This window comes from Microcebus murinus, chromosome 20, assembly GCF_040939455.1.
Source record: "Microcebus murinus isolate Inina chromosome 20, M.murinus_Inina_mat1.0, whole genome shotgun sequence".
NCBI lineage: Eukaryota > Metazoa > Chordata > Mammalia > Primates > Cheirogaleidae > Microcebus > Microcebus murinus.
This window is the reverse complement of record NC_134123.1, coordinates 10,075,482-10,101,704: the sequence shown is the minus strand read 5'-3', so window position 1 is coordinate 10,101,704 and position 26,223 is coordinate 10,075,482. Positions and strand designations below refer to the sequence as shown.

The following is a 26,223-nucleotide window of genomic DNA, read 5'->3' as shown; positions in this document are numbered from 1 at the left end:
TCTGGTTTGGCCTGCCTACACTGTCACAGGCCACATGTTTCTGGAGCTGAGAAGTCACAGAGTTTAGACAGAGTGTGTGCTATACAGTTTCCCACAACCCCACCCTCTCTGCTCATCTGTCCTGGCCAGCAGCATTGCCTGCTTGCTGCCTCCACGGCTCCTGGAGGCGTCTGACGTAGAGACCCCTGGCTTACCTGACCTCGGATGTCCTTTCTACTTCTTCCAAATCTATGAGTCCACGGCCTTTCCCCACTTCAAGAGTTAATCATCAGCTTCTTTTTATGTAAATCAGAACAGGGAAGTCTTGCTTGGCCAATTCCTCTGAAAATATTGGTCGGACGCTGTTCTTCACTATTCCTGAGACCTGTGTCTGACTGCTCAGCATTTGCCTGTTAACAGGAAGCCCTTTCCAGCCCCTGACCAAAGCTTTCTGAGGCCAGCAGCAACCGTGGATGTCCAGGGAGTTCAGCCGGAGCAGCTGGATGAGCAGGGATTGGGTGTACCCACGCCAGGCCCTGATCTGGGCTGTTGGGGTCCTCGCAGCCGCCACCAAGGGTGAGACACCCAGTGGGAGAGGAGGGCGCTCAGCATAAGGATGGGGAAGAATTTGCCACTGGTGGAAAGGAAGTTGTTTTTCAGAGGTCTCTGAGACCTACGGAGGGCTACATAGTAAGTACACTTAGGGCATGAATGTCTTAGCATTGCTGACAGCCGAGGGCCAGGGCTTCCTTCTTGGGCACGGGTATGGCCCAGAAGACCTTCGTTTTGCCCTTGAGCTGCTCACACCTTGCAAGGGACTTGGACGAGCTCTGTCCTGGGCAGTAGGGTAGGGCGTGGGACAGAATCTGTGCTTCTGCAGTCTGGCTACGGAGGCAGGACTTTCGGTAATGGGAAGACATTCGAAACAGCGCCCAGACTCCAGGTCCTGCTAAGTAAGTCCTGGGCTGTTTGCTTCTCAAGGATCTGTGTTGGAACCAAGTCGCCTGCTTGCCAGTCTCCGAAAGTGCCACGTTCATACCCTTGGAAGTGGATGAGTTGATTTCAGGTGGCATCTGCATATTAATGTTGTATATTTTGTCATTGAATATTTATGTTATGTTTATTCAAAAGCATATACTTAATGCATCTACGCCACAATTCCATAGCTGTTATTGCTTAGGATTCCTCTAGCTAAAATTTTAGAAGGAGCTTATTCAAATCTAAGAAAAATAAAAAGCTTATCATACAGGTGACGCACGGATGTCCCAGCAGTTGTGCTGGTGCGTATGGCAATGGCAGAAGTGCGGGAGCCCCTGAGCAGACGATTTCGTGGGGTCCTGGGATCTGCACGGCCTGCCTGGTGTTGGCCCTGTAGAAAGGGAAAGCTGCAAAGCAGAAGGGAGGTGGGTTCCCAAGTGAACCAGGAAAAATTCTACAGCTTGGAGCTGGGCTCCTAGGAGAAGCGAAGTCAGTGGTCTCGTGAAGGTGACTTCTAAGGCAATCTTGGAGGAAGCGGTGGACATGGATTCCTGGAAGGGGAACTCAGATACTCCTCGTTGCACAGGAAGAGTGTCTCCACGGGGGAAGCTCCACGCTGGGCTGTGCCCTGCCTCCCCCCAGCTCCTGACTCCTTCCCATGTGTCCCCCCAGGGCTCGCTGCTGAAGTGCCACAAAGGAACACCAGCCTGGGATGGGTCCGGGGGAAGCAAGTCACTGTGCTGGGAAGCTCCGTGCCTGTGAACGTGTTCCTCGGGGTCCCCTATGCTGCGCCCCCTCTGGGACCCCTGCGATTTACAGACCCAAAGCCTGCATCGCCCTGGAATGACTTTCGAGAAGCCACCTCCTACCCTAACTTGTAAGACCAGGCCTGGCCCGTGACTCTGGGAGTCGGGGGAGTGAAGGCCGTGCAGCCGGGTGGGAAAGGGGAAAGGTCGAGAGAGGAGGGGGACAGAGGGCTACAGACCTACGGTCGTGCTTCAGTCATCTCTTGATTCCCAAACTTGCTGGTCACCAGAGTCGCTGGAGGCATTTTTCAAAATGATAGATTCCCTGGGCTCCCTTTTGAACTTCCTGAATCAGACTTTCCCAAGCTGGGCCCAGGAAACTGTTGTCCGATAGCTCTCTAGGGATTCTGAGCACCAGCCAGCTTTGGGCAGCACTGTGGTGGGCTTACCCCTTTTGGTCAGAAGGGAGTGTCCAGGTGCTTCCGTGTGACCTCTTGCCAGGCTTGGCCTCTGTGGTCAGGCGGGGTTAGGGCTTCAGAGAGAAGAACCACACCAAAGGGACTTCTGGCAGCTGAACCTGTGCCTGATGTGGTGCCTGGACCCTAGTGAGAACTCCATGAACACCTGTGGGATGGATACAAGAATGTTTCTCTTTGACACAGAGGGCTGGGGGGATAAGGAGGTCTCAGTCACTGCAGATTTTCAGACTTGGGTGGGTAACCAGTTGGCAGGTTGACTGTGGGTGAAGTGAGACTGATGGGTGGGCAGGAGGGCTTGAAAATCCCCAAGAATCTTCTTGCTCCTCAGATTCTGTGGCACCCACAGGTTGGGCCACATCTGTTCCTGGTATTGGGGTCCCAGGCAGAAGGAATACCCTGGTGCTGGAATACCCCCTAAGCCACAGTAGATGCCCCTCTGTGATTCTAGGGACTGAGGACATGAAGCTGAAAACTCATTTGTTCATTCATTCATTCATTCATTCAATTAATATTCATTGAGAACCAACCCGATAATTGGCTCTCCATTAGGCGTTGGGGACACCACAGTAGATTAGTCACAGCTGCCCTCAGGCAGCCTGTAGACAGGGACATAAACAATAGTTAACAGTTAAAATGCAAAGTGGCAAGGGCAACCATTAGGGGGCCAGAAGAGGATACTGAGGGAGCACAGAGAACTACCTAACCCAGATTTGAAGGGAGGCAGAGGTGGCTTTGCTGAAAACAGTGAGGCCTGATTTCTGCTAAGCCACATGCAAAGGGACAAGGGACACAAACACCTGCTAGGGGCAGATTTGCAGCGATACTGTATACTATTCCATTAAGAAAACAACTAACATGAATGGAGCACTTAGTGGAAATATTCACATATACAGTTGCACTTGATCTTACTGTGTGTCAGGCCCTGTGCTGGGGCCATGAGGTACAGAGGTGACTGACAGAGTCCTTGGCTTTTAGTTGCTCACAGCTGAGTTGGAGAAGATGATAATGCTCATATACAAGCCTAGGACGAGTTCTAGGAAAGAACACAAAATATAAGGGTGTTTCCAAAGAACTGCAGTCTAACTGGAGCAATTTCAGAATTGCTCAGGACGTGGCACTTGGGCTGAATCTGAAAGAGAGGGCAGAAGGTGAGCAAGCAGATTGTAGGAAGAGGGCAGCCAGGCAGAGGGGTCAACTTGAGCAAAGTCTAGATGCAGGAGTCTCCTTCCAAGTCCACCTCATTTGGTTCCTGGTAGGGAAATGTCCTTTTGCCTTTCTGGGGAATAGAAGACGGAGCTACAAGAGCAAAGCCCTGGAAACTCAACCAGTGTTCTGCTCTCTGCAATCTGGGAATTGCTGAGCCAGCTTAAGTATGTCTGTATTATCTGTGTAGCCATGGGGGCGAGCACAGGGTTAATGGTTTATGCTACAATTATTCTGAACAGTGTGCCTTCCCAGCCAGGAACCAGAACAGAAAGAATTATAGTTTGCTTGTTTCTGTGTTTGTTTGTTGGTTTTGGAAACCGTGAGGGTTTTAGCCATGATCAGACTCTGTACCGAGAGCTCCCATGTACCTCTCCTGCTCAGGCAGACACGATGGCCAGGCCACCCCACTGTCACAAGAACCGACCTCAATAGCAATTCTGAGGACTTTCTCCTCCCCTTCTCCAAGGTGCTTCCAGAACTCAGATTGGCTGCTCGCAGATCAACACATGCTCAGGGTGCATTACCCCAAGATCGGGACGTCAGAAGACTGCCTGTACCTTAACATCCACGCGCCGGCCCATGCCAACGTGGGCTCCCGGCTCCCGGTAAGGCTGCCTGCGTGCTTGGCTTGGGGTCCGGGCAGGATGGCTGTGTGTGTGTGTCTGGAATTGAACTTAGCCTCTTGTTGGGTAAATGGGAAATGTAATCCCATTAATAACTTAAAAAATCATTAGAATGACAGATTCGATTGACTTTTCTGATTGATTCTTTATTGACAGTGACTTTTTATTTTTATTTTGTTTCCCCCCCTCTGTTGAGTATTTAATGATCTATAAACCTTCAGAAAACGATACTGCTTAAAAGGACTGATTTTTTTTTTTTGATAAATCCTTTTATAAAAAAAGGACAATAGCATCCTCCAGTTTTTCTACTGTAATTAAGACAGGTAATAATGTTAAGTAATTCCCTTAAGAATGTAAAAGATCCCCCTGGAACTGAGTAGGGGAAAGGCACATTCTGTCTTTTTAGCCACCCCCTCCCACCCTCTCATCGCCCACAGGCCTCTGCCATGGGGGACTCACTCTCTGGTATCGTAATAGCAACATCTATTGAGTGCTTGCTGTGTGTGGGCACAGAACATTATTTAACTCCCACAATAACCCGGTGGGTAAGGATGATTGGATCCATTCTACAGATGGTGAAGCTGAGGCACGAGAAGGGGATAAGTGACTTGCTCTATGTGTGCACACAGTAGGTGCCAGATCCTGGCACCAAAGCCAACAGACGTTTTGTCCAGCTCCCCTTCCTCCTCGGTGGCTTCTTATCTTTTCCTGCTCCATGGTTTGTAATCACCAATATGACCTCAAAACGGGAATGGAAGGGGTTTGTTATTAACTATACAACCAGGGATAATACCATTTGAATACTGTTTTGTGTTCCCTGGTCCCAAGTTTTCTAATCAATATAGTAGTTTCCACACTTTGCTTTTCCTCTCTCTCTTTTCTTCTCTCCTCTTCTCTCTGAAGGTAAAGTCTTAAAACATCTTGAGCTCCTTTTGCTCCTATACATGGTGATTTCCATCTCCCTGTGGGTCACTGATATTGAGTTAACAGCTTTCTGAGCACCCAAAGTGTGCTATTTATTGCTCATTGTTCCAGGAGCTTTAGATGGAGGTTCTTGTTTAAACTTCATGATAACATCATAAGCAACATCCTATCATTCTTCACATCTTATAGATTTAAAAAACGAGCCTCAGAGAGGTTAAGTAAGCTTCCCAAGGTCACACAGCTAGGCAGTGGAAGAGCTGGGAATCAAAACCAGGCATTCAGATGCCAGAGCCTACACACTTAACTGAGGGCGTCTTCAAAAGAAAAAACCTCTCGCCCTACTTAGAAAGTGAGGCATCTGTATTTCACCCGAAGAAAGAATCCCCCGACATGCAAGGGGAGGGGGTGGGCGCCGGCGGGCTGACTCTCCCCTGGTGTGGTTCCCCAGGTCATGGTGTGGTTCCCGGGGGGCGCCTTCGAGACCGGCTCAGCTTCCATCTTCGATGGGTCCGCCCTGGCTGCCTACGAGAACGTGCTGGTTGTGACCACGCAGTACCGGCTCGGAATATTCGGCTTCTTCACGTGAGTCTCCGCGAGTGATTGGCGTACCAGATCCCCAAGGGGTCCCTGTGCAGTAGCCACAGGCAGTGCCAGAGCCCGAGGGGGAGGGGCGGAATAAGCCTTCAGTGGCACTGAACAAATTTGGCCCTAATTAGTTAGGAAATTTTCACAGCTGTAACAGATAAATCCCCAAATCTTTGTGGTTTAAAAAACCAAAAATCTCATTCTCACTCCAGTCAAGTACAATTGAGTGTCCCTGATTGACAGACACCCTCCCACATGGCCAGCCAGGCATGCGGGCTGTGACGCTGACCCTCCAGGGCCCCAGCTCGAATGCATTTGGCCAGCGGAAGGAGAATGAGCACAGGCTCGTGCAAGGGAGGTTCTTCCGGGTCAGCGGGTGGAGGGGGGGCGCTCATCGCTTCCGTTTGCATGCCATTGGTGGAACTCAGTCACCTGGCCACACCCAACCGCAGTGGAGACCGGAAATGCAGTCCAGCTGTGTCCTGGAAAAGCGGAGACTGATGGTGTGAGCAGTCAGTGGTGTCACATGCTCACCTGAGAATCATCGCCTGATCGCGTTGGCTTCTCTCACTCCAGTAGTGCCTAACGCGCACTGCGTGCTCACTGAACCAGGCACGGCGCCGCGCCCTTCCGTGCGTTATTGCAGCTCACCCTCAAAGTGACCCTGCAGGAAAGGTGCTGTTGTTCCTCCCATTTTACAACTGGGAAATGGAGGCACAGAGACACCAACCAACACCCCAGAGGTCACAGAACAGGGCTGGGTCTCTCGATCGCTTCTATGATTCTGCCCGAAACTTAGCAGGTTTAGTGCGGACCAGGTGCGAGGTAAGGGGAGAGTAGTGAGGGGCGGGGCCACGACTGCGCTTGGAGGCCACACACACCGTGTGAAAGGCAGCAATGATTCAAATATGGATCCTGCCTCCGAGAGGCTCAAAGGCTAGTGGGAGAGATAAGGCAGAGACACAACTATCCATGCCACCAGGCAGGACACGATCAACTCTCTGACAGCGAGGAGCAGCGGGGCTGTGGGAATGAAGATGGGCGCTGCAGAGGCTTCAGAAGAGGCGTGGCATTGGAGTCACGTCTTGTAGATGTGGTTTGGTTTGAAGTGGAGGGCTTGGGAGAGCGTGTGTTTGGCTAAGGATACTGCCTTCGCAGGGGCTAGGGAGTGGGAAGGGATGTGGCCAGGCAATATTGCAAACTGCTAGGCCTGTTGCCCCCACGACCTGGGAGGTGGCAGCCAGGCAGGCTGACAGGTGCCTCAACCAGAGCAATTACTCTTCTAGCTCTATATGTTAGGATTCTGCATAAGATTCCTTTGGAAGAGAGGTTTCCAGCAACCGTTTATAATATCTGGGTTCAAGCCTAGGCAGATGAGGATACAGCAAGAGATGGATGAAGAAAGACAGGGACAGACCTGATAAGGAAAGGCCTTGAATGCCAGGCCATAGGTGGCGCATGAGCTCCCCCAGGCAGACTGAGGGACCCAAGAGTACCCTGGGAGAGCTGTGTACGAGGAAGCTTACTCCAGAGCAGAGTGGCGGCTGGGCCAGGGGTGGCCAACTGCAGCTGGGAGTCTAGCTGGGAGGCCACTGCACAGTCCTGACACAGGCCAGGGGTGGCTGGATCACGAGAGCACTAGCTAACATGCATGTAACATGTGTGTATGACATGCTTACTGTGTGCCGAGCACCGTCAATCTTCACAACAACCATGTGGAGCGGGCACTATCATTGTCCCTATTTTAGATGTGAGAACACTGAGGCAAAGCAGGCTAAGTGACTTGCCCCAGGTCACCCAGATAATAAGTGTCTGGTCTGCGAATCCTGCACTGTTGCTGATATCCTAACTGTCCGGGCAGAATGCTTCTCAGAGTGCACAGAAATGAGGGATAGGGCCACCATCCGAGCCATGATGGAATGCGGGTGGCGTTGGCAGGGCATAGCTCCTGACCTGGCATGGGGGTCTGAGAGAGAGAAGATGGAGTCTCAGCCAGCTGAGAGGTCACGGACAGAGAAAGGGACCTGGGGAAGGAGCAGTTTGGGGAACTGGGATGTGGAGGGGAGTCCGGGATCGCTTGCATACGTGGTAAGGCACCACGTGAATATTTTCGGTCCAGGCACTTATTTGGTTCTGTGGCATTTTCAATCGTTCCCCATTTGTTGTCTTCTTATCCAGCGACAGCAGCAGGAGAGGAGGGGTGCATGGATTCTGGGGCCAGACCCAAATTTGAATCCTGAATCTACCACTTTCTAGCTCTAGGGCAAGGGAATTTAACCTTTCTGTGCCTGAATTTCCCAGTCTGTGAGAAGGAGCGGATGCATGCATTGGAGTCCTGACAGCATGCCCAGGTTCAGTGGAAGGCGGCACTTCCCAGCAGAGAGGGGGCCCAGGCGGTGGGACACACATCCTGGCCTCTCTCGAGCCCAGCCTCAGTTGGGCACACCTGCAGTGCCTCCCACTGACTGGCACAGCGGAGGCCTGGGTGCTGCAGTTCCTAGAGGGCAGCTTTTGGGGTACAGAGCAGAGAAGGGTGGGGAAAGGACCCAGAGGAGCAAAGCAAGAAAAAGCAGCACCACCCACCTCATAGCCGCGAGGGTTATAGGAGTATTCGCTGTAGATCCCTTAGATCAGTGTCCAGTGTGAGCTATTGCAGCTGCTGTTTTTGCGGCTGCTGCTATTATTATTTTTAAATTTAGTCATTATTTAGACTGCTGTGCCCAGGAAGGCCTTGCTCCCTGGTACAGAGGAACTCCTAGGAGTGAGACTCTTCTCCTGGGATCCATGGCTTCAAGGGAGACTATGCGGACCCTGAAATTGAACACACAATATTGTATATGTGTATTTTTCTTGGGTGAGTAGCTTTCATCAGACTCTCAAAGAAATGCAAACCCCAGCAAAGGATGAGAACTAAGCCCAGTTTCCCCAGCTCCTCCAGGCCTCTGACTCCCAAACCCCTCATGGGTGACACCTGCCCACAGCCTCTGCTCAGAACTTCCCGAGCGTGGCCAACTGAGAATTCTCACGCTGTCTCTTGCTCCCAGCACGTGGGATGGACACGCTCGAGGGAACTGGGCCTTCAAGGACCAGTTGGCTGCTCTATCCTGGGTGCAGAGGAACATCCGGTACTTTGGTGGCGACCCCAGTTCTGTGACTATCTTTGGCGAGTCGGCGGGAGCCATAAGCGTCTCCAGCCTGGTGAGTTCTCCCCTTTGTGACCTGAATGGCCCCGGGCAGTGGTGGTGGTGGTTGGGGGTTTACAAAGTTGAGGATGATGAGTGGCTCACATTTGGTTGGTGACTTCGTGTTGAACCCTTGAATGCACATTGTGTCCCTTGAGCCTCACCAATACATCGTATTTCAGTCTCATTCCATGGGCAAGATAGCCGTCCCCGGCAGAGTTTCAGTGAATCACCTAAGGTCACACAGTAACAATTTGAGGAAAAATCCTTATATTTGTAGAGTAGAAGCCCTAGCATCCAGTCACCAGGACTGGTAATTACTCATTTAATAGGAAAAAAAACCAAAAACTCAGCTAAAGTATGAAAGAACAAAAGATGCACACAAACATTTTATTTTAAGTTAAACCATAAAGTATAGCAATGGTTTGATACAGGGCCTTCTGTTTTCGGAGTTGGTCTGCTGACTCGAGTTCCAACATGGGTTCTCTTGCATAAATCACCCACAAAATTCACTACCCATCGAATTGCACCTCCAGTTTCTTTACAGTGAGCACAGGCTTAAAGAAGCCTGAAAAATAGTCTGACTGCAGTGCATTGTGGAGTTTTATACTTTTCCTCCAAATATTTCACTATTATCTTGTCCATACCTAATTTGACAGCAATAATTTTAGCTATCCTTTATTGAGTTTTTTCCTCATAACTTTGTTATCTTTTTATATGTACAGTTCATTTTTTTCTATGATGTTTTGTTGATTATGTAATTACAATAACAAAAGCAACTGACAAAACATGTTTGGAAGCAAATACACCTGACTCTTGGCAAGAAACAGGTGGGAGAGAAATGAATGGAGGTGCTAGAAAGTGACCTGCTGGCTCTGAGTGGGCAGCATCCCCTCCACATCACTTAGCGTGTTAATTGCAGAAATCAGTTGCATGGGTTAAGAGAGCTTCTGCTGTACACTTGACAATATACAAGATATTTTTATACCTTCTAAGGTAGCTTATATTAACCTAACTTTTCACGTATTACAACAGCCATCATTTCATGAGTGAAGTTTGACCAGGCACTGTGCAAAGACTTCTATGTTCATTACTTCCACAACTCCTCACAATCATTCCGTGATATGGGCTCAGTTTTTACACCAGTTTTACTGGAGTAAAACCGATACTTAGGAATATTAATCAACTTGCCTGAGGTTACCTAGCTAGGAAGTAAAGGAGCTAAAACTCACATGCCTGAATGTTTGACTTCAAAGTTTGTGAAGAACCCGGGGCTTAGAGACATTAAATAACTTGCCCAAACCTACACAGCCAGTCCTTGAACCCCCAAACCAGGGTTTTTTCCACCCTCTAAGGTTAGAGCTCCTAGGGAGGCTTCCTGGCAAGGTTTCTTTAAAGAAGGCGTGGATGGTACGTGCAACGGGTGGGGAGCCCCTGGATAACCTCCCCCCGGTCTCCTGTGTTCTCTCTCCAGATCCTGTCTCCCATGGCCAGTGGCTTATTCCACAAAGCCATCATGCAGAGCGGGGTGGCTATCATCCCTTACCTGAATTCCACTAATGACCAGAAGACTAAGGATGTAGGTATATTGTTGACATCTTTCTAGCTGCCTCTTCCTTAGTCAGGAGAGTTAAGACAGTGCCGTCATCTCACCATGGGCTTGTCTTTCCTTAGCGGCCATGCCCAAGACAGCTCGGGCTGGCTCAAGGGGAACCTTGTTCCTCTATGGAAGGCTCCTGGTTCAGCAGGAAATGGGTCCAGCCACACAATGCCATGTCACTGGTGTGCTGAGTGTGTGTGTGTGCGATAGTTCTTGCATCGTATCCGTCATTCTTTTCTTGTGGTATATAACTCAGTCCCTTGTATTACATACAGCTCGTCTCCTGTGCCTACTCTACTCCATGGGGAATGGCCACCTCGGGTACTATGTTAAGAAAGATCCTGAGGCGGTTTCCAGCTCAGTGGGAAGTCATGCTGTGACTGATTATAAGGGGGAGGTGAGGCATATGTCCCGAGATAGTTATCATCTGTCATCTTATCTTAGCTCTCTACTAGACAGGGGGGCCCTGGAGACCAAGGTCTCCCTGTCCTTCAAGTCCCAAGCATAATACCTGGTATATATTGAGCAGCCATGAATGTTTGTTGGATGAATGAATTAACAAATGCACTGATTTCTTCATGTTTATTAATTAACCACTGGCTATGGAGCTATCTCCGGAGTATTAATCGTTTTAGAGGTATATTTTCTTAAACACCTTGTAGAAAATAACAGAGTACTCCAAGGGCAGAAACATAGAATTAAAAGATTGTAGAAAACACCCTCGATGCAGAGGGAATACTGATTTGTCAACATTCTCTAGAAAGCTACTTTCAGTTTGGGCATATATTTATTCATATGTCACACATTTATTGAGTGCCCACTGTTTTCCCAGCTCTATTAGGACCTGTGGGTTTATCAGTAAGTACATAAAACACATCTTAAGCTCAAGGAGAATATAATGTTTTTATTACAAAGGTTTTTTTTTTTTAACCTGGAATCCATGGATAGGTTTGGGAGGTGGTCCTTGAATACCCTATAATTGTATGCAGACTCTATATGCTGTGCATTTTCCCAGGGAGAGGGTCTGTAGCTTTCATTGGATTCTCAGAGCATCCATAACTCCCAGAAAATTAAGAATCACCGCTTTCAAGGGACAAGTGCTGAAATATGGAGGGTTCAATGGCAAGGCAAGCAGGTGTTCAGCAATGGGCTAGGTGGGGAAGGTAGGGAACATTGAGCTGCTAGGAGATTAGGAGAGGAAGGGGTTGTGGGGCTTGCAGTGGTCTGAAAGGATGTCTTGGAGGGCAGGGCTTGGGCCTTAAAGAATGAGCAGGATTGGTGCAGGGACAGAAAAAAGGCCGTCAGGGCATTCCAGGCTCGGCTCTGGCAGAGCGGACAAGTTGAGATTCTGATTCCCAGTCTTACCTCAACTGACAATTACAGAGCTTACAACGCTGCTCCTCACTCTTGGGGCTTCTGGCTCCATTTAGCACCCCAACCTTGGGCTGCTGGGCTTTGGTGGTCCTAGTGCCACTGCACCCATGCTCATAGGACTGGTCTTTCCATGACCGGGAATTTTGGTTCCATTCTATGGCCTCACCGCTAGCTCTGGCTTTTGCTAAAGACAACAAGGAGGGCAAGGAGAGAGAGTAAGGATAACTCAGTGCCAGCCTGTTCTCTGTGTACACTTTCTGTTACAGGTGTGGGGGGCTGAGGAGGGGCCGCAGGGTGGACTCATATACAGGGACCAGCCTCTGGCTGGTCGGAGAACACTTTCCAACTCTTATTTTCCCTGGTGTTTTCAGTACTGTGCTCTGACCTTGTCCTTCTCTGGAAATAGTTGCAGGTGGTTGCACGTGTCTGTGGCTGCAATGCATCTGACTCCGTGGCCCTGCTGGCGTGTCTGAGAGCAAAATCCTCCAAGGAGTTGCTGGCCCTCAGCCAGGTAAGGAGGGAGGGGAGAGTTTTGGGGGTAGGGTGGCCTGTTTAATGGAGTGGGGCACAAATCCTACCCTTCTGTTATTTATTTTGATTTGGGACTTGGAAAAGAGGGTAATTGAGGATTCATGGTAACAGCTGTAAAAAGCAAATGTGAAGCATAGAGCCCTTGTAGGTAATTTAAGGATCTTGACAGGCAGGAGTACTGCTTGGCCTGGGTAGAATCCAGCCAAATGCAAGAGCTGTCTAAGTCCCTGAAGGCATCTCACTGGAAAGAGGGACCATGCTTGTTCCTCATGCCCCCAGGAGCTAGAGTCAAGATCAGGAGCTGGAAGTTCCATTAGGAAACCATTTTGGTTTGCAATAACTGAGAACTTTCTAAAACCTCAGTTGTCTGGAGAAGGACTGAGGTCCTTTAGAAGGTGGCAAGATGCCCACCTCTGCAGGTATTTAAGCAAGGTCTGCCTGACCATTGATGAACTTTTAATCACTGGATGGTTAATTAGACTGGATGATCTTATATGTCCCTTCCAATCTTGAGAGCGTTTGATAGTCTTTGAAAGAGCAAGGTCATTATCTGTCAGACTCCACCATTTGCTAGTTATTTGACATACATTGAATATCTACTGTGAATATCTACTGTGTGCTAGAGTCAGGGAAATGGATAATAAGTCCTTGACTTGATGTTGTGTCAAGCTCTTCTATGTGGTCCTTCCTACACAACTCCCCAAACAGAAACTGAAAGACACCATAATTAGAGGCCCCTGTTGCTTTCTGAGACTCAAGAAATATCTAGCCACATCCAAGGCACAGTGCTCTGGGAAAGACATCTCAGGAAGGTATTCACACCAGCCCCCACTATCCTGGCCACTCCCTCCTCTCCCCATTTTTCCCTTTGCATTTGGCCAGTGGTCCTCAAACTTGAGCATGCCTCAGAACCACCTTACGGACTTGATAAGTAAGTTTGCTGGGCTGCACGCCAGAGTTTCATATTCAATAGGCCTGGAGCGAGGCCTGAGAATTTGCATTGCTAAAAGTTCCCAGATGCTACTGGTCCAGGAACCACTTTGAAAACTACTGTACTAGGCCACTATTTTTCTTAGGTAGATGCTATTATTATTCCCATTTAGCAGATGAGAAACTAAGGCAAGTTAGCCCCCTTGCCCAAGAAAGCGGCGGAGCTGTCCAGGGACTGTTGCATTGAGCTGGGCCAATAGTGATTTATTTTTACCTTTTTAGTGCATTTTGACCACTGCTAGACAGGGCTCAATTAGCTTGGCTAGGATTTGGGGACAGCAGATTTTGTGAATAGAAACAGCTGCTGATTTTTCTTTTCTTCTTGTTACAGAGAACAAAGTCTTTCACTCGAGTGGTTGATGGGCTTTTCTTTCCGGATGAGCCGCAAGAGTTATTATCTCTGAAAGCATATAAAACAGTTCCTTCTATCATCGGAGTCAATAACCACGAGTGTGGCTACCTGCTGCCCCTGGTAAGAGCTCTGGCTGTCTGCCGCTTCCTCGACAGCCATGCTGCAGCAGCTGGGCATTTTCCTTGATAACACCAAGCATCATGAGGGCTGGAGCCACCACCCACGGTGGTAATCTTTGTCTGAAAGAGGAGGAACTGAGGACCTGGGTGTGTGTGTGTGTGGGGGGGTCACAGGAAGTGTCTGCCTTGCTCCTCATGTGATGGGGTTTACAGTGGGGATTGGATTCATTTGGTCTTTCCTACAAAACATTACAAATGGTTGCTTTCAAGGTATTCAGGGCTGACATTCAAATAGGTGTGAAAACCTTCAGCCCTTTAAACTGTTCATGTCCAGCCATGGTTTGGCATTTTGACTTCCAAGAACGGTCTCCAAGGTTGTACAGGTTGCAAAATTATCAAATCATTTTATTCACTTGGCAAGTACATACTGAGCCTTTACTACATGCTTGTGAAAACCGAGCATTCATCTGTGAACACGGGTCCAGCTTCCGTTCTGGGAGCTTACGTTCTCCAGGAGAGACAGATGAGACACAAAGTCGAAACGATGATTTCAGAGAGTGACAGGTGCTTTGAAGGACACAAGTGGGGAGAGAGGCGTCTTTAGGGCAGGCAAAGGGTGGTCGGGAAAGGCTCCCCTGAGTGGGGGTCATTGATCTGAGGTCTGGATACTGAAAAGGAGCCATGATTTCTCAGCTGTGATTTAGGAAGACCTTCCCCATTGGAAGTCAACTTTTCATCTGTCCTCAGAAGAGTGGAGGGTTCCATTCATAGGACCCTCAAAGCTCATTTATATAGACCAACCTCCTCATTTTAAGCTGGGGGGAATGGGCTTAAGAAATAAAGAGGTTTGCTAAATTACAAAGCTAGGTGATGGCTGTCTACAACTAGAATCCTGAGTTCATTGGTTGTTAAAGCATGTTCTGCCATTACTAATTTGACCTCCAGAGCAATGTTTTGGGGTAAGGGGGCCTGGGAAATTTTGTCCTCATGTTGTAAATGAGGCAACTGAGTCACTGATTGTGGTCTTTCGATGCTTTCTGGGTGTGTGCTAGAAAGAAGGCAGGTACTACCGATGACAGCCACCAGGAAAACCACTGCAACCAGTTCCCAAGTGTCCTCCATGTGCCACTAGCAAGCCATCTGTGCAACAACTTGCAAACGGGCATCACTGTTCCCATTTTATGGCTAAAGAAATGGAGGCTCAAAGGCTAAAATGGCTTTCCGAAGTCTCCCAGCTAGTACAGAGACAGCGGTGTACAATTTTCATGCAGTTAGGCTCTACCTTTAAATGCTAGGTTCTCTGCTTACCTGCTGTGTGACATAATGTCTCTGAATCTCCATTCCCTCATCTGTGAAATAGGGCCAATATTAATACCCACCTCGCAGGTGCATGTCAAATAAGGCTGGCATGTAGTAAGTGCTCAGTAAATGCTAGCTATTGGAATTATTCAAGTGACAGAATGGGAATTGGTAATGAGATATGCATAGCTCTAAGGCCTGTATGGTATTCCCTGTGAACTTGTAATTAAATCCATTATTGGCTGTTGGAGACCAAAGGAAACCCTCCAGAAACAAATTCCAGCTCACTAACATGCACAGAGGGTTTTTAGTAGTTCAACTATGCTTGTGGATAACTTGAATGACTCTAGGGCTTCCCTCAGATTCCAGGAGACAGGCATGTTTAAATATCTACCCTAGTGATTCATTACCCCAAGACCTTCAGCAGAAAATGTACTAAGGAGATGTATTTGACAAGTGAATGGTATTTCTGCCCTCTCATGTTTTTAGGCTATATAACATTGCCACAAAATGGTCATTTAACAAATAATGACACATAGCTCTTCCTTTGTACCAAACACTGTCATGAGAGTGTTACAAATAACAGCTCACTCGGTTCTCATCACAGCCCAGGCATGGGGACTGTCGCTGTCTCTACCTCTTGCATGAGAAGCCTGAGGCCGGGAGAGTTCAGTTCCTTGCCAAGTGCACAGCTGGTGAAGGCGGGGCAGGGAGCCTGTGTTCTCAGCCACCAGCCTCCCTGCCTCACCGCCCGACCCTACTGCTGACTTCTCGGGGGCCCTGTTTGCAAAAGTCTTTAGAAGGAGAACAGCAAAGCACCAGTTTCGAGATTTTCCGGCTTCTCTTTGAACTTGGTGTGGAAGCCAAGTCGTGGCCTATATCAGGCCGTTAGGGCGGTGGTAACAAAATGCCACAGACTGGGTGGCTTTAACAACATACAGTCATTTTCTCAGTGTGCTGGCGGCTGGAAGTCCAAGATCAAGGTGCAGTCTCTCTGTTGTGCACTCCAATTCCTGGTGTCTCGTGCGTGGCTAAATTTTCTCTTCTTGAAAGGACTCCAGTCAGGTTGGATTAGGGCTCACCCTGATGGCCTAGTTTTAACTCAGTCACCTCTTTAAAGGCCTTGTCTCCAAATACGGTCCCATTCGGAGGTGCTGGGGGTTAGGGCTTCAACACAGGAGTTTGTGGGGGATACATTATAGCCCATGACAGGGGCCTTTCCACAGAGTGGCTACTTGGGCCCCACGAGGCTGCAGGTATGACAGGGGGTGGCTGCCTGTCATTGCGTGTGAGAAGAGGAAACTCATTACTTGACCAACCCATCTAAGCTGCTGCTACGCGTGGCCGCCTGGGGCTCAAAGGTTCCTGTTCCTCCCTTGCTCCCGCGGACAGTCGGGTGCCCAAGCCCTCGCAGAGACTGGCTCACCGTCTGATGGCTCACTGGGGACACCTGCTTCTCTCTGCAGAAGGAGATGCCTGAGATCCTTACTGGCTCCAACAAGTCTCTCGCCTTCCACCTGATACACAGCCTCCTGGTGAGTTAACCCCGGGTGACCCACTAACACGCATCCTGGGTCACACTCAGGGAGGGGACCTGGGGGGATAGATGTACCTCACGCCTTTACTCATTCAGTAGACCTTTCCCAAGTGCAGGCCCACCATCCCTTACCCACACTCCCCCACAGCCAAAGGCTTTTTGTAACCCACCTGGCAGCCAAACCCGACCTGGACCGGTCTGCGGCCGTCAGTCTTTATAGTTCCCACACGTCCACGCATTCATTTACTTTATCTATCGCACTGTTCATAACATAGCGTGCAGCATATGTCCTGAATTATCTACCTGTAGTCTGCAAAGTTCTGAATTCGGAGACTCACACAGGACTAGTCTAGTGACCCATATTCACTACACGCCAGCCTGGCGTTGTGCCAAGTTCTGACAAGTCATTTCCTCATTCATTCATTTATTACTTAATTGCTTATTCATTCATTCACTGCACCAGCCTATCAGCCTCAAGTCTTCCTCTAGACACCAGGATCTGGAGATAGATTGCTTTCCTCCCTTCCTTCTCTCCTTCCTTCCATCTTCCTACTTTCCATAAACATTCATTCAGTGTGGACTCAGGGCCAGGTTCGTTTCATTCATTTATTCATGGAACAAACGATTAGAGAGTCCACATGTCCCTGCACTTCCCTAGGCGCTGGGGTGCCGTGGGGGCTGGTGGGGATGACGAGACACCTCGGTACACACTAGGCAGAGGAGTGTCTGAGGCCCTGGGGGGCCCACCGAGGGGGCAGGCAGGTCCCTCGGGGACAGTTGGAAGGATTGCTGGGGCGTGTCTGGAGATGGAGGGCAGGGTGAGAGGGGCCAGGTGGGACCAAGAGGACCAACTGGGAGCAGAGGGCTGTGAAACCAGCTGAGGGTTGGCTGCCACAGGAGAGATGCTTGATGCCATTATAAGCTACAGAAGGAATGTAAACTTCATCCCAGGGGCTGGGCACAGAAGGAAGAGTGACGTGATTCAGTTTCCATTTTAGAAAGATCCTTCTGGCTGCAGAGCGGGCCAGACTGGGGGCAGGGATCCCTCGGGGCCTGAGGCTTGCTGGAGGGATGTTTGCTGAGTCGTGGCTGTGTGAGGATAAGAATTGGGACGAGGGTTTGAGAGGCATTCAGAGTGTCAGTCGGATGGTGGAATCTCTCAGGCTGGGTTGCAGACGGCCTCGTGGAGGAGGTGGCGATTGGTCTGGGCCTCAGGGGAGAGGGACCCTTGAGCAGAAGGACATTTCAAGTGGAGAAGGTATCCTGAGCCAATTCCGGGGTGGAAAGCAGGTTGTATAGGAAGGTGCAAGGGGAATGGAAGGGCCTGGGTCTCCCAAGGCCCAGTAGCATGCCAGGGGCTGCTTTTGAGACGGTAAGTAGTTCTTGGAGGCAGAAAACACAGCCTTGCTCAAGAACCCCAGAACCTTACATTCTGGCTGTCCTATGGGTTCTTGCCGGAGACTGTACTCTCTATAGCCACCTTGGGTACCTCCAGCACCATGGGATGTGCTGGTCAGATAGTCCAAGTGGCCAGGGCCCTGCACCACAGCCTGGACCTGCTACAGAGCCCACCCTTGCTCTGGGCCTGATTAAAAGCCACCTGATCAACGAGTCTGAGCAGCATTCCCAGATGGTGGACCCTGCCTTACCTCCAGATTCCAAGCAAGCTACCGAGGCCGTGCCACTGTCTTGGTGGTAGGGGCCTGAGGTGCAGCATCTTGGCCAGCACTCCCCAGAGGATCAGACCCCCCTAAAACATCACCAGTGTGGCAGACCCCTGAATCTTTCTGAAGTTCGCCTTTCACCCTCTGCCATTCGTACCTGGGGCAAGTTAAGAGGGAGAAGCCCGGGTCAAAGAAGCCATCGAATGCCCTGTGAAGGCCCTTGGCAATGGGGCTCAGGGGAAGCAGCAGGACTGAAGGCCTGCCCTGGGCCAGGGAGCTTTTCTCTTTACATCTCATGCCATCCTCCAAACAGGCCAGTTTTCATAGATGAGGGGACTGAGGCTGTAAAGGACTGATTAGCTTTGGGAAAACAGCCAAGGGCTGGAGGCAGCGCTGGTGCCAGGAGCAGGGCTTGTGCCGTGGATGTGTGGCCCGTGCTGTCACAGACAGCCTGGTGTTCAGAAGGGTGCTATGTTTCAAGATGGCTCTGCTGTCACCATCTGGAAATTCTTAATTTTTGAACAAGGGCCCCACATTCTCACTTTGTACCTGCAAATGGTGTAGCCAGTTCTGCCCAGCACTGACTCCTTCCTGAAGGATGATAGGGAGGCCTGTGTACTGTGGTTAGGAGCATGGGCTTCAGATGCAAGTAGACTTGTGAAAGAATCATGGTCCTACCAATTTGAACCAACCACTTCACCTCTATCAGCCTCAGTTTTCTAATCTGTGAAATGGGGCTAATTTTAATGCAGTTGATGTGTGGATTGAATGAGGCCTTGCATGCAAGCATTCAGAATCATGCCTGCACAGATAAGTTATTAACACATTGACCATTCATGTTGACCCAGATCTCCTGTCACCATGATGTTTTACAGCATGTGCCCTTACAGTATTTGCACGTTGTGGCTAATGAATACTTCCAGGAGAAGCACTCCTTGGTGGAAATCCGAGACAGCCTTCTGGACTTGCTTGGAGATGTGTTCTTTGTGGTCCCTGGGTTGGTCACAGCTCAGTATCACAGAGGTGAGTCTCTGAGCACCTCCTCCAGGACCACAGCCCAGCGAGGCCAGTGGCTGCAGGGACCCATGTTGTCTGCTGATCAGCTGCCCACTCTGCCCTCTGCCCCTCACCCAGAGGGAGTTCCCAAGTGTGTCTGGCATGCAGCTGTGCTGTGCTGACCGTGGCGATTCCCCTGCCTGTCAGAGTTTGGGGACGTCTATCAGTTCTTGTTTCTGCTCCTTTCCCTCCTTCAGGATCATGTAGACCATTTCCACTTCCCTATAATTTTATGGAGGACATCCTCCAGGTTGTTTTCTCTCTGGAAGTGTCTTCCCAAACAGCTATAAGGAGTAGTGGAATAATCAGAAAGACAGGATTACTTGTGGGGACATAAACCTTGTCTGCTTGCCTGCCTACCTGCCTGCCTGCCTGCCTTCCTCCCTCTTTCCTTCCTTTTCTCCTTCCCTCCCTCCTTTCCCTTCCTTTTCTTTCAGTAAATATTTATCTAGGAACTACTATGCACCTGGCTCTGTTCTAGGTCTTGGAGATAGAGTAGTGAGCAAAAGATTTACATTGTAATACTTGGTGGTGGTGGGGGAGACCCTGCCATTATGAGAATCACATTTTAGTAGCAGGTGAGCCTGACGACCAATAACAGGTAAACATATAATGTGTTAGATGGAGTAAAATAAAGCAGAACGAGGTCAGCGGTGACTGAGTGCTGTGGAAGGTCACTGTTTTATAAGATCTGTTTAGGTGACAGTTGAGATAAGGACTGAGAGTTGACTATTGAATTTGGCAACATGGAGGTCACTGATGACCTTGACAAAAACTATTTTCATGGAATGACAGGGGAGTAAAATCCTCATTAAAATGGGCAAATTGGTCTCTAGACTCAATGCAATCCCAATCCCAATCCCAATCTCAATCAAAACCTTAGCAATGGTTTTGGAGAAATGAAGAAACAAATTCTACAATTTATATGGAAATGCGAGCATAGCCAAAACCATCTTGAAAAAGAATAACAAAGTTGGAGGCCTACAGTCCACCTGATTCAGGACCTATCATTGAGCTACAGTAATTAAGAGAGTCTGGTATGGGCTGAACGTCAGACAAACAGACAACAGAACAGAGTGGAGAGTCCAGAAGATAGACCCACACATAGCAATTAACAAATGGAGCTGGAATAACTGGACATCCAAAACCAAACTTAAACATTTTTGCTGTACAAAAGATATTAATAATACAAGTGAAAGTATATGGAGTAGGAAACTTCACCACAGAACAGGTGAATGAACCAGCAGGGACTGCCAGGATCTATTTTAATAGAGCTCTAGAAACAAATCAAGGGTTTACAAGCAGTTAGTCAAGACAGGAGCCCCTGAGTCTCCCTGTGGCTCTTCCACTCACTCCTGCAGCATTCCCTGCAACCCTGCTAAGCAGTGGCCTTGAACAGCAACCACCTGTATTTATGCTATAGCAGCCTAGGAATGGAACGACAAAAATAGACCTTATATTCAAATAATTGTCGTTGTTTATTTTGACCTGTCTGGGGCTCCCTAAATGACTAGCTCAAAAGGCTTGCCTTTACGACACCTAAATGAGAACTCTCTTCGGGCTGAGGCAGCTACCTGGAAGGCACCTGTCACAGACATTTATAGGTAAATGCATTGGTTGCTGCCACCAGGCATAAGGGATAACTGTTGGAGCAAATGATAGACTAACTGAAAAGCTTGGGAGGAAAGGACAGGCAAGGAGACACCTTGGGAAATTAGGGCTTGAAAAGCCCACAGGTTCTTGGCAATCTAGATGGCTGTGGCCAGGGGCGTGTTCAGAAAAGCCCCCAGGAGGCCCTAAGCTTTCCCATGAATGCCAACCTCAGGCTCCGCTCAAGCAGGAAGTGAAGGCTAAGGTAGCATCGTAAGCTGCCTGGCTGGGTGTTAAAGGAGTGTCCAACACACACACACAGCCTGGCTGTAAAGACCGGGAGCTTTTCTTTTCGTTTTTCTTTGTTTGTTTGGTTGGTTCCAGGCATCTATGGAACTCCCAGCTGACCTATGAAATCACTAGCTGACCACTAAGCTAAGAGAAGAGAGACTGTGACAAAGTGCAGACTTTACAAAATTCATGCAGAGACATCACCAAACAAGCAAACAAACAATAACCTCTTTAACAAGCAGTAACAACAAACCCAGGGGAGGGGGGAGAATCTGATATACAGAATTGCTACATTATAAGACTCAAAATCTCTAGTTTTCAAAAAAAATTATGAAATATGCAAAGGAACAAGAGAATATGACCCATATACAGGAAAAAAATTAATAGAAATTGTCCCTGAGGAAGCCAGGCATTGGACTTACTAGACAAAGACTTTATTTAAATCAACTATTTTAAATATATTCAAATACTCCAGACAACATTAGATTCCATATTCTTCTCAAGTGCACATGGGTTATCTACCAGGATAAGCCATATGTTAAGACACAGAAAAATTTCAATAAATGTAAAAATGATGCAAATTGTATGGAATATCTTCTTCAACCACAATGGAATGAAATTAGAAGCGTATTAAAAAACGAAATCTGGAAAATTCATAAATATTTAGAAATTAAACAGTATACTCTTTTTTTTTACACTTTAAAAAATTATAGTTAAATGTGCGTAACAAAAAATTTATCCTTTTAACCATCTCCCAAGATTCTTTCACCTCTCTGCTACTGAAGGTCTTTGCGCTGCAATTTTTGACACACATGCAGAGAGGTGAAGGAATGTAGACTGCAAATGCATAGTTTGTCTTGGAAGCAGGGAATTAGCCTTGTTCTGTCATCTTCAGACAGTTGAACCTGAGTCAAGGAGAGGAAGTCACAGCAAGGTAGATCTTGGTTCAATATGAAGGACTTTTTTGAGAAGTAGGACTAGTGCCTTCTCAGGCTGCCCCAAGGAGTAATGAATTCATAGTGAACTAGAAGTTCGGGGCTAGTTTGGCAGGACATTTCAGCCACAAATGAGGAAGGAGGAAGTTAGGTTGGTTTTGGTAGCCTCTGGTCTCTGAGCTTTTCCCACCCCTGGTGCACAAATCCAGGCCTCTAGGTAGGAATGCGGCCCCTGTTCCACCCTGCAAACACACCTGACCTTTCCTCACCTTTCACCAGATGCTGGTGCGCCTATCTACTTCTACGAGTTTCAGCACCGGCCCCATTGCTTTAAAGACACGAAACCAGCTTTCGTCAAAGCTGACCACGGTGATGAAATCCGCTTTGTGTTTGGAGGTCCCTTCCTGAAGGGTGACATTGTCATGTTTGGTAAGGAACTGGCCACAGGGGCTCCTGCTCTCGCAGGAACACGGAACTTGGGATGAGGTGGGGAGAAGATTGACTCCCCAGGGTTAATAGGAGCTCTCTGTTCACCACACCACTATGCAAGAGCCCTGAGGGACCGGTAGGTGGGGATTTAATCACCTCTGTGGCTTACAGAGAGACACAACCTTTCCCTGGAAAATGTTCCCACTCATATTTTTAGAAACCAAGATGAAAAGAGCTGCTGACACTTGCTGGACAAGTGCTTCTCTCTGTACTAAAGCCTGGGGGTGTGCACTGTGGGGCCCTCAGCATCTAATTTTTTTTTAATTTTATATTACATAAATATTTCTTTTTTTTTTTTAACTGGCCTAAGCAGTCAAGTGAAAGGAAGCATCTAGTTTTTTTTAAAAAAAATATTAGAATCATTTTCTTCCTTCTCCCTGAACACTGGTCTCACCCTCCCTACTCTTCCCAGAATTCCCATGAGGCTACCACCAGGGGCTTTCAAAGGCAGGGACCACATTTTCCTTACTAATCATTCCAGTTCAAAGTGGTCTGGATCTAGATGACCTCATGCCAGTGTTTATTAAACTGTTACTAATGATGTTAGCTCATTTATTCCTGAATTAAGACATATTTGGTGCCTAAAATAATAAACCCATCAGAGTAGGTTATATCAATAGCAAAAATTATAAGAAGATTACACACAGGAGCCATCACTAAAGTATTTTACTTAAAAACATTATGCAATGCAGACTTTTCACACTGGCCTCTCAACAACGAGAACAGAGCTTCCCACTTAGAAGCTGCGGTGTGTGACTAAGGTTTGTTCATTATTTTATGTATTCATTGTCATCTTACATCATCTTATAACACAGATAATAACAGAACAGAACTGTCTTTGTCATAGGTTTAAATAAAACAATTCCCATAAAGCACACAGTGAGTACTTAATAAATATTACTGTTACTACTCAGCAGCATTACCTGGGCCATACTACGTGAGGGCACATGGATTCTCCAAACTGGAAAAAATGAACAACATATGTATTAAAGGGTTAAACTCCTTGATATCTAAAGAGCCTCTAAAATGGATGAGAAAAGAACAACCTAATCAAAAACTGGGTAATATATAAACAGAGAGGTTTTGGAAAAGGAAACACAAGTGGCTTCAAACACATGAAGATCCACGCAGCCTCCCTCGTTAACAAGAGAATTGCAGACTAACTTGGGCTGAGGAAATATTTTCCATCGATCAAGTTTGGAAAGAACAAAACATTTTAAATTAATGCATTCAAGCAGGTGTGGGAAACAGACAATTTTGTACATTCATAGAAAACTCTATTGACATTTAAAATGCATATGCATATAGCCTTCAACCTGGCAATTCTACTTCTAGGATTTTTTTTTTGTATAATTATACTTTCACATGTGCAAAAACATAAGTGCACACTAACGCATTGTTTTTACCAGCAGAAGACTAAAAACATGATACATGAATTTTATATTTCTGTATAATAGCATATATATTTACATATGTTCATAAAACAATAGATGGCAACTTTATAGGTGACAATGTCCTAGATATAATAGGAGATTAATTTTAGTAAAAAGAGCAAGATGTAGAATAAGTGTCTAATCTACTAACAAATGACAAATGGTTGCCTCTGAAGCTGGTCATTGGGTGTCTGAAGGAAGAAATGGGAGGGAAACTTATTTTCATTAGAAAGGAGATGCTCTTTTTTGCATTTTGCATTTTCTACTTTTTAAATAAAGAAATACAGTGATTGTAAAAGTGTGTGTGAGAGAGAGTGTGTGTGTGAGAGAGAGAGAGCGCAGAGAGAGGGGCGGTCTCTGTCCCTGAGGAACCTGCAGCTTCGTGGGAATGGCTGGGGGAACACAGGGTAGACAGGGACGATGTGTGTTCAGCCTCTGCCATTTGGAAGCCACGATTCCTTGGGCGGATCACAGTTGCTCTGAGCCGAGGTGTCTGCATATACGAGATAATGACTTAGTCGGCTTATAAGGACGCAGCAGGAGGAGAGGTGTGAAAGGGACCCATCAACGGTGAGGCACCTGGGGCCTCTGGCGCGTCATTGTGAGCAGCAGAATTTTGTGATTGTCTCCTTCAGAAGGACCCACAGAGGAGGAGAAAGTGCTGAGCAGGAAGATGATGAAATATTGGGCTAACTTTGCACGGACCGGGTAAGTGAGCCTCCTGGCCTCCCCCACGCTGGGGTGTTGGAAGAGGAAGATCTCGCTCTGTTTCTATTTCCACTTGCAGGAATCCTAATGGGGCCGGCCTGCCCCTGTGGCCGGCCTATGATTTGACCGAGAAGTACCTGAAGTTGGACTTGAACATGAGCCAGGGAAAGAGACTGAAAGCGGACAGAGTGGAGTTTTGGACAAACTCCCTCCCTCTGATATTGTCAACTTCTGAAGCTCTCCTCCGTCCTCTTTCCTCCCTGCTCCTCCTATCTCTTCTCCTGCCTTCCTTTCTCTCCTTTGCTCCCTGAGAAGTTCCCTGTGTGCAATTTTGGCTTCTCTTCTTCTGCAATTTCTCCTGCAATCATGAGCTTCCTTCTGAGTTTAGCTGCTCTCTTCGGAGATCTTCGTAGAGTAAGCTGCTTTAGCTGATGCTTTATGGACTTAGGGATGATCTTTACAGAATTCTTTTCAACATCAAAAAATGCAATTTGTCTTCGATTTCATCAGTAAGTCTGGAGGAAGGCTGGCCTATTTGTTGTCATAATAATGATCTTGTTACTCATACGCAATAAAATCAGAATGTAAAATATGTTCAGGGAACAGAATTTAATTCTGTGCTGCTAACTCTGCCCTAGCCCCCAGTATCCAAGATGAAGCAGACTTTATATCAGAGAAGGTGTCTGCGTGTATTACCTAAAATGCGAGTCCCCCACCCCAACCCAGGGAGGCTTCAGCCACAAGCCAAGTACAGATGGCCTGGATGTTGCTGGGTTTGAGCTGGGTCTTCTCTCTTGCTCAGGCAGATATGTGGGGGGCATCTGAGAGCATCCTCAGCCATGGAAACCAGACGTCATTCAAGGTCGAGAACCAAGAAGTCGAACACCAGGCAGCAAGGGCCAGATCAGGGACACCAAGGAGAGAAGAGGCTTCCCCAGTGGAGTTGAGACTAATCTGCCATCCGATAAATCTACATTGGGCACCCAGTGTATACCTCGCAGATCCCTGCTGGGGAGATAGCCATGAACAAAAACACGGCTGCTACTAAACAGTGAGCAAACAGACATCAATCGAACATTCACCCGAGTGAATATCTTATGATGTGAATTTGGTAAGTGCTGCTCAGGAAAAGTAAGATGTTTTAAGAAACTGCAACTGCAACAAATGGACTTAAGTTATTAATATATTAAAGTTTTAGGGGGCTCTCTCTGTAGAAAAAGCATTTATGTTAAGAAAGGATGAATTAACATTTGCCACATGGTAGGTAGGGAGAATGCTGTACATCCCATCATTCAAACACACACTCTGTATATCCCTATAATTCTTATTACATACATGTAATTCACCAGGGGAATTGGCTTTTCTTTGTGATTCCTTCAAGATGACACACAAGGTACATAGAAGAGGAGGGTTTCTGCTCCAACTTACAGCCTGCATCTGGCCCCCAGAAGTGTTTTGTTTACCCCACACAATGTTAAAAATCTTTTGGAATTAGTGTCCAGCTAATTTTAAATTAGGGAAATTTCACATTAAAAGCCATATTTCTGGCTTCT

At 47.7% G+C, this 26,223-nt stretch overlaps 1 protein-coding gene across 1 annotated transcript; it reads left to right on the top strand.

Moving 5' to 3' along the window:
- On the top strand, positions 1 to 26,223 carry CES5A (carboxylesterase 5A). The gene is made up of 13 exons (XM_020282869.2): positions 1 to 555; positions 1,630 to 1,834; positions 3,855 to 3,993; positions 5,384 to 5,517; positions 8,565 to 8,718; positions 10,177 to 10,281; positions 12,083 to 12,187; positions 13,529 to 13,669; positions 16,434 to 16,502; positions 19,044 to 19,191; positions 22,320 to 22,469; positions 24,598 to 24,670; positions 24,750 to 26,223. Exons 1-13 carry the CDS (start codon positions 453 to 455, stop codon positions 24,979 to 24,981), a joined length of 1,758 nt encoding a protein of 585 aa, XP_020138458.1. The 5' UTR covers positions 1 to 452; the 3' UTR covers positions 24,982 to 26,223.